Source organism: Strix aluco, chromosome 2, assembly GCF_031877795.1.
Source record: "Strix aluco isolate bStrAlu1 chromosome 2, bStrAlu1.hap1, whole genome shotgun sequence".
Lineage (NCBI taxonomy): Eukaryota > Metazoa > Chordata > Aves > Strigiformes > Strigidae > Strix > Strix aluco.
Window position 1 is genome coordinate 136,696,504 of NC_133932.1, and position 12,211 is coordinate 136,708,714.

Below are 12,211 nucleotides of genomic sequence, written 5' to 3' on the forward strand. Positions count from 1 at the left end.
CGCCAAGGGGGCATCCAGGGACCTGAGGCTCCCCTGGGGCTGGCAGCCCATGAAGTGGAAGGAGCGGGGAGTATGAGATCATGATTTTTGGAAGTCTGAAGTTCGCCTATGTCCTACTTCTTCAGACATTAAGTCATTTTCCTGAGGAAGTCGCCTATGACGTTGATCTGGTTATAGAGGGAGTCGGGGTGGAGCAGCAAGCTCCAGCGAGACCACGGCAGAGGTGAGGTGCAAGAGCACTGGGACACCACGTCCTGTCAACATCTGTCACAGAAATAAGACTCAAAGGGTCAATTCAATACAGATCCTGATAGTTTGAGATGTTCTCACCCACATTTCAGATGCTCTAAAATGCTCGGTTTAATGCTTCCAGCCCTGGTTTCGATGGAAGAATTCTTTACCCACTTCATCAGTGATATTCTTCCACGCAGTTAAATGTCACAGCAACCACCAGAAAGCAGGATGTAGCACATCCTGACAAAAGAAAAATCTGCATTTAATGGGTTTTGCTACTTATCATTACTATTCAAAATACACCCCCAATTCTACCAAGAAAAACAGAAACACTACAGCAGTATTTTTTTTTTTTGAACAGTTAAATTTTCTTCATAAAAGTCAGAACAAGGTGGTTCATTCTTTCCCCCCCGACCTCTGCTGCCCACCTCACTCCAACAAACCACGAGAGCATGAAACCTTTTTCAGCTTGTGCAGCAGCAGGCTCTGTGTTTGGATGTCTGCAAGTACTGTGCCAGTTCTGCCTTCCCTCACCCAGCTTCCCATTATTTTTCCTGTAAATCTCCAGTTCAGAAAATCCAGAGTTTAAGCTCTTAACACTTATGGGGAGCTACATGGGGAGGGTGTGATGAGGTTACCCGTGAACACCCCGACAGCAGCTGAACCCCCCCTGCCGGGACACGCGCCCGGGCACAAACCCAGACGTTGCTGGTTTTAAGTAGATCCTCTCACATGGGCTGAGGGTGCGAGCTGCCCAGGGCGACATGACTTCCATCGAGTCAGCTGCTGGTCACTATTAGGTGCATGCTCAAATTTCTCGAGTCACCAACCTGATCTCCTGGTCAGAATGACCGTGTAAATACACCCAGTTGGCCTTTGACCAGCCACAGGTCGGAATAATTTCAGCTGGGTGCCTGAAGACATTTCTTCCTCAGTCACACTCTTCAGACTTTATCTTTCTGCCAACCACAGACACTTTATTAACCAACATATACCTACATATCCATACGTACATTGGCCTAACACCACTTGGAAACAACCACTGATGACATCAGTTGCCCGTCTGGGAGCCCTCACCAGGCCAAGCTTCAGAAACGCTCAGCACCCATTCTCTGGAAAATCGGGCCTTTTACATATATCTATCAAATTTAGCACCAGAAAACCAGAAGGCATCCAAAACGATGACTCATTTCTGATTAACGAGACTGCAGTGCTTTATTCATCTCCAATAACTGGTTCCTCAGGACCATTTGCTGTGACACACTTCCTTCAGCAGGCAGATGACGAGATGTCCTAGAAAACAACTCTTCTGTTGTCTGGTTTGTGCCTGTAAAAAAGAACCTTTCAGGCAAACCAAAACCTACAAAAGCAAAAAGTGGCGTGCAATTCTTCACAGGCAGCAGGTACCTGACTGGTGTTATCAGAAGTGCCCTCTAATCACCCTTCCCTTTGACTCATTAACTTTCAAGGTTAAAGATACAGTTGCTTTCCCAATAACAGCAAAGCCTTCCCCCAATTACACTGGAGCCAATTGTGTGGGAAGCCTCAAAGATGTTTTTGCAAAGACAGAGCACCAACAGTGTCCCGGTCTATAATTAGGCATCTGAGCAATTTACAGAGGATATGTTCAAGGAAGAAAAGAGTAAGAGAATTTTATATGCACTGCTTTGTCCAAAAAGAGATTATGAAAGGCAGAGCAAAAACTATTTACCAGTCTTAGGGGGAAAATTAAGTTCATTTCATTCAGTTAAAGCTGAAGCAGATGTTCAATATTTGTGTGTATGCCTGAAGACCTGCTATATTACAGCTTCTAACCAACGTGAACATTTAGATCAATCTGGAGAGCTGGGGATGTAAGAAGAGGGGCGAAAAAAAAAAAAGCTGTAACTTGATTCCTAATTTAGTCCATCTACCACTCATGGAACAGGCCTTCAACACTGAACAGGTGAAAGGCCATATTAAAAAAATAAAATTTCACATGAATAGATTAACAGTCTTCCAAGAGTTCCTCTAGATTTTGCTTCTAGCTGCTGAATCCCATACTGCACAGTAAAGACAATCGAAATTATTGCAATTACAAATAAAACTTTACTCTGATACAAAATCTAGTCCAGAGGGCTTACTTACACAGTAAGCAAGATATCTTACGTAACTGAAGATTGCATGTTGTTCTCCTCCAACGCAGCAGCTTTCAGAAAGCCACACAAAAAGAGCAATGCTTCCAAGCTGCCAAGAGGACCGGGAGAAAGACCCAGTTCATTTCTTCTGAAAAAACCCCACAATGGAGACCTGTTTGTTGGCTCTGTTGGCAATAGCTGCCCCTTTCTTCAGGTTCTTCCTTTCTTCCTTCGGTTCCTTCTTCATAGGCAGCGCAGGCTGTTTGTGTGCAGCTGGTGGCTTGGACTTGGCAAAGTCATCCTCGCTATCTGTACAGGATTCACTCTCGTAAACCTTCTCAGTCACTGGTTAAAAGAAAAGAAGAACAGATGATGATGGTTAAGCCTGTGTACCGAAGAGCAGAAACCTCCCCCCTGCCGCCTTCCCACTGCATTTCTGGAAATGAGCATTTTGGGTTCAACATGCCAGCTACAGGAATTAAGTCCATTGCTCAAGGTTATGCAGCAGATCCAGATGACTGGACTGGCTCTCCCTACACTGAGTCAAACTTCCTTCCCTCTTTCTTAAGTGTAGGATGGCAGGTTAACAACTTGGGAGCTTTAATGTCATCCAGTTCTTTCAAACTGGCTTGGTGTCACCACACACACTCATTCGCAGGCCACATGCACGCCTGAAAGAGCAGCAGCCCAGGGCTCCTCACTGGGAAGGAACCCCAAGAGACCAGTTGCCCCTCCAAACCCATCCAGGCGTTGCCCTCTTCTCGAAACAAGGCCTAACGGTGCTGAAGACCATCAGCTCATCTTGCAGAGGCTGACAAGCAGCTATCAGAAAGCGATGAATCTGAGATCAGAATCTGCAGTTTAGCATTAGATGACGGAACATCTATTTTACAGTTAAAACCCACCACTCTGACTTGGTCTGATTTCCACAGGGGTCAAAGCAGTCAGACTGTCCTGAAATCCAGGCAGGACAACCCCAGGCTTCCCTCACCAGCACCACACATATCAGACAGCTGGGGAAGAGCGAAGCAAGCGTAACACATCTCAGAGATGAGAAAAGGAGCACAAAACCTCGGGGGCAGCTTCTTCCTACACAGGTGGGCAAGCAGGGCAAATCTAAAGAAATCCCTTAAAAAAAATAAAACCAAACCCGTGACTGAAATCAAGGGCTATGACTGAATGGGATTGCCAGCTCACTGCTGTCAGCGTCCAGTGATGGAAAGCTAAGGGATATAAAACAACGCTCACGGAAATTAAACTGGAGTCAGCTCCGCTGATGTAAGCCATCATTAGATACTAGTAAATGTTGTTGTATCAGCTTTCCCAGCAGTGCTCTGGTATTCTTCTAGTAAGCCATTTTTCTTTAGCAACTGTATTCTTTTAAACAGATGTCCTAACTTCCCTTCTTCTGGGAAACTGGCTTTCCCTTGTATTAATGCATCAAATTAAATAAGGTTTTCTACGTAACCAGAGACCGGGAAGAGGAATGGTATGAAATCCTGCTCCGCAGTGCTAGTGGATGCTCAAGCAGGGACTGTAAACCCAAGCCAACCTCCCCTCGGAGGCAACTGGCTTTTCAGTGAGCAGCTTTAAACAGACCACCGGCCATTCACTGAGCCTTAAAAAGTCATCATGTTGTCACCCCTGTCAGTAATTGTTGGGAACTCCAAAAGCATGCTCTTAGTCCCCTCCTACTGCAAGATAACACAGCTTAGATCAACTTTCTTTCACCGACATCTCAGCTGAACTTAAAAATTCTGCATTTGTGGCAGCTAACGGGCACGCAGATAGACAGTTACTGATGCTCAGCTCACAGCCAGACTTGCTAGATCACAGTAACTCAAATTACGTGAGCTCTAACTTAAACCAGTGCTATAAGACGAATTTACCTACAATGTACACATAATATATATTCCAATATACAAGTCTATATGTCCCCTTTCATGCTTTAGAAAGCGCAAGGTAGAAATGCACTAGCTTAAACCTCAGTAATTCCCCTTTGCTATAGACTAAGAGCAGGCACTCGACTGAGTCCCAGTTGATGCATGGTGACATGCCTTACGCTTAACTCCACAGATACTTTAATTGCTCAATTTCCCTCGGGGCTAATCCCTAAATTAGTTTTGCTTTTTGACACCAATTCCTTGCTATTGCAGCTATTGTGAAAATGATCACTTAAAATCATGCAAAAATACAGAGTACAGCCTAATCCTAATGTTAGGATCTAACGGCTCTTAAAACCTAGTCCTTGTTTAATACAAAAAAAATGGAAGACAGCAGGGAGAGGGGGGAAAAAGCCCCTATATTTCAAAGAACAAACAACAATATACATTAGCCTGGGAGATTTACAAGTCATTTAGCCTTCAAATGATTAGGTCTGTGCATGGAAAAGGTGGGGAAGGTAGAAACCGGACAGTAACCAGACAGCAAGTTCTGCACAAGAGACTGGTAGGTTTTTAGCAGCATCTCCTCCCTACCCTGTTCCTCAATATTCCAGCTCCATCCCTCCCTCCTTCCTAGAGGATCTGTCTCCCAAAGGCGCAACAGGGGCTTGCATTTCCCTTTTCATAAAATGGTTGTGGATATGAACTGTAAAGCCAAAGCTCTGGATTTCACAAGAGACTATTAAATCCCCTGGGGGTGGGGAGAAGAGAAAGGAAAGGCAGTCTTCCCAGCCTTGGTACGCTTGGAAGAGGCTGAGCAGAAAGAAGAGTACTCTGCTGGAAGCTGAACCCGGAAGAGTCATTCCTGCGAGCTCTGGATGCAGCCCTTGTTCAGCTCAACTCCCCAGCTAATGCTTTTTTGTTCCGTTTTGCTTCCAAGTGTTTTAATGGTTCTATGTGGGATGAGAGAGCAAAACACCCCATAACACAACTAGCCAAAGCAGTCAATAACTTTGTGCAAGTCCAATTCTTTGACAATAATCCAGTACTTAAGATTTCAGTTACTAGCATAGCCAGTTGCTGAGTGCTAGCTTTATATTTCTTTAAAGGAGACACACAAAGTTAATAGGAAACATAAGATACAACTATACAGGCAGGTGCAAACAGACACAAGCTGACTCGCATCCAGGCAGCTCCAAATCTAGGCCAAGCTTGTGCACAACGACAAACCTGTACAACAGCAACAGATCTTCTCCTAGAACTGGCTGAGCTCCCTTGACATCTACTCAGATCAGCAAGGCTGGAGAATGTTAAGCATCCCATACAATTGAGCTGACAACAACGCTACAAAAAACACATTCCACCCTCATAAATTTTTAGAGCCTTTTTAAAAAAAAAAAAAGAAAAAGATTCTGAACTCCTACAGCTCTACTTCAATGTCAGGACACAGAGGAGGAAACGAGTACAGTGGTGTTACACAGCTTTCTCCAGGTCACAGGAGGAAGCAGTGTCCATTCAGGCTGGAATTCAAAACCTTTGGCTCTCAGTACTTCTGTACAGACTCTCTCTCCTCCTGAAAACAGAGCCATCCTTACCAGAAACAGAAACCCTCTGAAGGATTTAAGTCCCAACTTATTCCTTGTTTATTTGGGATACTTCAAGCTTATATTAACATCTAATCAAGGTCTGGATTTATCCGCCCGCCCCCCCGCCCCCCCCAAAAAAAAAACCCAACCCCAAACCAAACACCTCAAACCAACAAACAACTCATCCCAGCCAGAATTTATCCCCAAACCTAGACCTCTCTCTGCATCATCTTTAAAAGCTTGTATCTTTGGAGAGGAGAGCAAATGAAGGAGGTGATGGTGCTGGCAGGAGGAGGAGAAGAACTGAAAGAAAATCTGTGAATAATCAAAAAAGAATAAGGATTTAGCTACAGCTGCATGAGTCCCTACCCAGGCCTTCACCAAAAGGACGGTTACCTCAATCTGGGAGCATGAGGTGGAAGGGGAATAACAAAGCAATTTTGTGAACCTCTTTCAAAGCCTGGGAGAGGCTGCCCTGTAAAAAACTTCAACACATCTTCAATAAAGTTAGTTCCGCTGAGGTGTCTTACCCATGCAGCCTTCTTCTTCGTCAATAAACATTTTGGATTTCAGCACACGCTTCCGTTTCCTCTTCCTCCCTCCAGCTGAAACCTGAAGGACATCGCAATATTGTGAGAAATCAAGAGTTAAGATCCCATGCACATACACAGGTCAGAAAAGCATCAGCCCCAGGAGTGAACTCTAGTCTCTCTAATGAAGCTGAGCACGATTTGATAACTAATCCTGGCCCTTACCAGGATATCTTGGTCTCATTTTTGCTAATGCCACAATTCTCCTCATCCTACCAGGACAAATTGCAGAGAAACAAAATACAACTTAAATGAGACAGCAAGCTTCCCTGACTGCCAGCACAGGGGACACATTCCACTTCTGGGGCACGCGACATTTTGGAATGTGTTTAGTTATGTGAGAAGGTGGCACTGGGGTTGTCTCATCTGAAGAATGAGGAAATAATGAGGTGTGCAAGACATCAGAACTCGTGCTGCAAGAAACAGCTGCACTTTCAGTAAAACTACGCTTGTTTTCTCAGCTCAGAGGTTAACTTCTTGCCAGTCGCAGCCCACCTCCCTTACGCAGCAGCTTCCCTGCGATACAAGGTTGAATACCAAGAGTCTCTGGTTTCATTTCTGGCCCTGCCCTGACTCCTGAGGCCAAGATTCAGAGGGAAGAGCATTCAAATACAAGTCACAATTCATAGAACCATTAAGAGGGAAAAAGAGAAGATGACAAAACTGGGTGACATCAGCAGAAAAGCTGGAGTTTAAATAATAGTCTAGAAAATGAATGAACGAGTGAACGTGGTGGATTCTTTCATGAAGAATGACGTGATGGACTTGACAGGCAAACAGGATCTCTCCCTTAGCATCTGAAAAGTGGTTGGGCAATCCCCACTGAGTCAGATAAAACCAGAAATCAATCACTCTGATATGCTCTTACCTCCATGGATGCAGGCTCCAGTTCAGTTTTCAGAGCAGGTACAGGAGGTGGAGATGGAGCTTTCTCTTCCTCAGGTGTGGGAGATGGCAGGACATCAACTAAGAAGATGAAGATCTTGATAGCACACAGGTCTAATGCCCCCTTGCAGCTACCCTTTGGCCTCAAATGATTTAACTCTGAGCAATTGATTGTAACCTGTATTTAGATCAAGGTTTACAAGTTCTCACTCAGCTTTGTTTAATTCAAGCCAGGACAAATCATCCAAAGCGGTCAGCCTCTGGCCAGATGGCTCACCCTGGGCTATGTGCTGCAGTTCCCAAAGGAAGGAGGGTGGGAGAGGATGGGAGAAGTGTACTTGGGATTTTTGGTAAGCCAAAAATAAGTTCCATCAAATGAAACTGTCAAAATAGGCACAGAAACTGGCGTGTTTTAGCCATATATTTCACTTGCTCATTAAAAAGAAGGACAATCATTTGTTGAGAAATTAGAAAGAGTCAGGGTTTAAGCCTACATATTCCCAAATCTGACCTTAGTTTCTCTCCCTCTCCCCCACTGGTAAAACAGTCATTGCTTCACAGGCGGTGCTACACATCCCAAACAATCCATGCTATTATCTCGGGACTACCTTAATCCAAGAATTAAGTGCAATATACTATTACTCATCCTAAAAGACTGTTAAAGGACACCCCAACCTTTCATTTGAAAAACAAAACCACCAAACCACCCCAAAAACTAAGCCCATTCTCTTATTTGCCATCATCTATGCTCTCCTCTGGGTGCAAGGACAGAGAGATTGGAATCCTTTCCATGCCAAAACTGACTGAAATAGTCAAGGCCAGCTTCACAAATTTGTACAGAGCCAAATCAGCTCTGGAGCCTCTACCAGCAATGTCAAACAGGGCTTTAGCGAGCCTAGCAGGGCTTATAGACAAGGGAGAAGCCAGGGTCATTCTTCTGTGGGGCTGGCAGGGGGACAGAGCTGTGCCGGTGAAGAAAAATCAGTGCAGGGCGAGAGGGGAAGGAGCAGCACCTTGCACCACGCAGCACACACCGTGACTAATTTAAATGGCTTTAAGGAATCCTTTCCAAATCCAAGCAAGAAACGCTGCCATGCAAGTCCTCAAATGTGGGGGAGAGATAGGAATGTGGGGGAAGAAACTCCTCATCTGACCTATTGCTTAATAATAACAACGATGCCGCTGGACAGGAGGACAGAGTGCCTGCTTGGCTTCTCCTCCCAGCTCTGCTGGCTGTAGCACTGCATTCATCCTGTCGTTGTAACACGAATTCTGGATCTGTAGCTGTCCCAACCGATTAGGTCAGTGTTAAGAGTTATGACTGTGCCAGGCACACAGCCAACTGACCTTCATAGGTTAAGAAGGGCTCAAGTGAAACAGTGGTTGGCTGCCAAGGCTAAATAATAAATTACATTCTTCAAACAAGGACTCAGCCTCCTAACTACTTCAGTAAGCGAGGCACAGAAATGCAAACAGAGTGGGATAACATGACTCGGTATTTCACCTTGCTCCAAAGAGCTGGGTCTGGCAGCTGTGCAAAGATAAAACCAAACAACGGATCTGCTCTAAGGTGCTAACTGCTAGGGCAGCCAGGACCATGGCCGAGGAGCTGCAGGGAACTCAAAATTCTCAATATTTATCATAGTCTCACAGCAACTGTAGGCTGAAGCACCCATATATTGCACAGCACCAAACCTGCTTCACAGGCTGCCCAGGCTGGCCACATCAATTTAAAAATATTTTTAAGAGAGCACAGGCTAAAGAGGGCTGAAAACCAGCCTGGTGAAAAACTGCCGCCTCTGCCGTGCTTGAGCAGAGGCTGCTGAAGGTATTTTCAGTGTGTCAGCTTCACTGTGCTTGCTTGGGGGAAATTTGGGCTTTTTTTTCAGCCTCCTTCAAACAAGTTCCCCCAGCTTTTGGCAGGCAGAAGGCACCTTCTCCCCACGTCAGAGTGTTTGGGACTACCATCAAGCTGCGTCTCTATTACTTTATTATCCTCTTCTAGCCAACACAGCCCTCTGACATGTGATAACTCCTGAGTCAACCTCTAGCTGCTGCCCACAGTTTACTCAACAGCAACAGCTGCATGAAATGGATACAAGTTGGGCAATTGGATGTACCAAAGATGTAAATCCTGGCTTTGTTCGGTTTGCTCTGACCCTGCCTGGAAAAACTGTGAGAAGCTTTAGTGCTTCTGCTGCGGCTCTCCGAAACCGATAGAGTTTGTAGGTTACAGTGCCACTGAAATCACCCTCCAAAGTGGCTGTAAAACACTTGTCAACACTGCGAAATGCTGCCTGTGTTGGTATAGCTGAAGCTGCCAAAACCTCCTGTCCTCTGTGGACACACTTGTGTAGTTTATTCTGGCACTGGAAGCAAAACAACCTGCAGTGACTAAGGCACCCTCATACCAATATAACTTTTTAATGAAAAATCATTTAAATGGAGAGGATTGTGCCTTATGCCCTCTCTGTATTTTCGACTTGGTACAATGTGCTGACACTCATGTAAGAATGGCTTATTTTGGGCTAGTTTCAGTACATTAAGAGCAGACCAATATAGAACAACGCAGAAGACTTGCCCCGACATAAAAGCACCCATACAGCGCTTCGCATCAATCGTACGGACCTGGTTTCAAACCCACAAAATGTTGCTAAGCCTGCCTAAAGAAGAAGGGTAGGGGTTTTACCAGCAGTTGCACCGGTGGAGCCCTGTCTGAATACCATTTAACCACAGCCACAAGCCTCCCCTTTTATCCCCAGGAAAGGTTAGCACCCCTGTCCAAGGCCATGTCTCCTCATTTGCTTCGAGTGGAGGTCAGCGGGGCACGTTAGCATAAGCAGCAGCTTGACTGTTAGCCTTTGAAACCTTCTCTGGTGGGGCAGTTTCCCATCTTGCATATTTAAAACTTACCCCTTGATCATCTGCGGATGAATGATGCAGGTGGCAGATGAACCGTGTCCTGTCTGGCAGCGATTTGCAAATGCTGGGTAGCAGGTGGCACCTTCCTCCCTGCTCCTGTGGGGACGCAGTGTGGAACAATGTCCCTCCAGGCCCCCTTTTCCTCACTGCTGCTGCTTAAAATTGTCCCCACTCTCTGGAGAAACCTGTTTCCAACCTTTCCAAGGGTAAACGCTCTCAAAGTCCAGCTACTGTATGTTTTTTTTAAGAATTATTTGTCGTCTTATACTTGAATACAGAATGTAATAGGGCCTATAATACCAGTTTGGATTCAGTAGGAATATTTCAAAGAATTCAAATCTATCTTCTTTCATCTGGTTGGATTTAGAAGGGCAAGCAGCACAACTAAATGGCTGAACACAGATCTCATCAGGGCAGTTTAGATAGCCATTAGCTTAAAAAGGAAGAAGAAACTCTCTCGATTCTCATCCTTCCCTTTTTGAAAGGGGGAATAGTACGAAGCTGATCGGAGTAACAGACAAATTTGTATACACAAGCTATAATTTGCATAAATTTACAATTCTAATACACAACACAAAGATGATACATAAAGAACAAAGAGGACTACAATGCAGGAGGAGCAACAGCGGTGACAAGAAAATTCTCCGAATGGAAAGTCAAACTTTCTGCCTGCGTTGCCAGTAGATTACGTAGGGGTAAACCAAAAATCCAACCCTCCACGGATGAGTGGTTAGGTAGCCTTACTTATTTTTAATGTCTAAAGCTACTGAGAATGAGGTTAACAAGACAACTGGGCTCCCAACCCGAGCAGAGGACCAGACCCACGGTTTCCAATTGCAAATCCAGTTAACTCACGCTTAAGAGTGCAACTGAAACAAGGCAGAACAACTGATCAGACCTACTACGTGCACTGAGGTAGGAGTATACGCACAGCCTCTGGACCCCACCTTGGAATACATGAAAACAGAAGGCACCACAAAGGTGTTAATTATTCAACACACACTGAGGTAATACAGGTATTCAACAAGAGACCAGAGCTCTAATATTCAAAACCAAAAGTGGATACGCAGCAAGCAGGAGTTTGCAGTACTCTCTGTAAAAAGTGCTCCTCAATTTATGACAGTCTTATGGCACTGCTCTTAGTCTCAGGAGATTAAAAGAGCTCTAACAGAAATAGATAAAGAAAACAAGACTGTGCAGTCACCTCTCGGCTTGCAGTGTGCTCAGCGCACTGTCACGAGCGCAGGAGGCTGCAGGTCCCCACCTCACAGCAGCACGAGAAAGACTGAACCAACAAGCCTTTGTGTTTCAAAGAGCAGCTTCTCCGTGCACCTGAAACACGGGGCTCATTTCTGCCTGCTCTCGCTAGCACAGAAGGGACGAGCTGAGAGATTCCAGCCCAGCAAGGAGCGGCGCTTCAAGCAGCTAAACGGGCTGATTCCAACCTCCCCTCTTCAGAGCTGAACAACACAGCTTGTCAGTAGGCTGAGTGATGAGTAAGTGGAAAGACCAGATAATAGCTTACATTTAAAGAAATAAATACCAAAGAGTGTGGGCATATATATTTTTTTTATGGCCAAACAAGGAGCTGCACACAGGAATGTGATGAAATTAAGGCTGATCATGAAGAACAGCTTCCCGAGAGATTTATCATCCCATGGAATAGTCTGAGTACAAGTGATGGATGCCTGATGACAGAGATCACTTGAAGTTATGCTGGGCAGAAAAGGAACCATGAAAACAGGCCCAAGGTGGCATGGAGAGTCTTAAAATATTCAACAGTATTCACCCCTCTAACTTGTCTTACAGATTCTCCTAATTCCACGGTTGTTTCTCACGTGCTGGCACAGTAAATAAGCAAACAGCTTCAGCTCTCCTGCTGGAGTCCACCTCCTTGCTAATACAACCTATTCGCTGTTTCACCTTTTTTTACTGGAGTCGTACACCAAACTGGTGGTTTCAATTATTTGTCCATAATGATCCCCAAATTCTTT

At 45.1% G+C, this 12,211-nt stretch overlaps 1 protein-coding gene across 2 annotated transcripts in view; it reads right to left on the reverse strand.

The window, feature by feature from the left end:
- Positions 1-1,423: 1,423 nt before the first annotated feature.
- Positions 1,424-12,211, reverse strand: part of POLD3 (DNA polymerase delta 3, accessory subunit) — a 29,861-nt gene continuing 19,073 nt past the window's right edge. For both annotated transcript variants that reach the window (XM_074816576.1, XM_074816577.1), the window contains exons 10-12: positions 7,279-7,376; positions 6,351-6,432; positions 1,424-2,696 (exon numbers count right to left, since the gene is read on the reverse strand). In XM_074816576.1, coding sequence (XP_074672677.1) covers positions 2,491-2,696; positions 6,351-6,432; positions 7,279-7,376 — 386 coding nt within the window. In that variant the 3' untranslated portion in view covers positions 1,424-2,490. The remainder of the gene's footprint in view (positions 2,697-6,350; positions 6,433-7,278; positions 7,377-12,211) is intronic.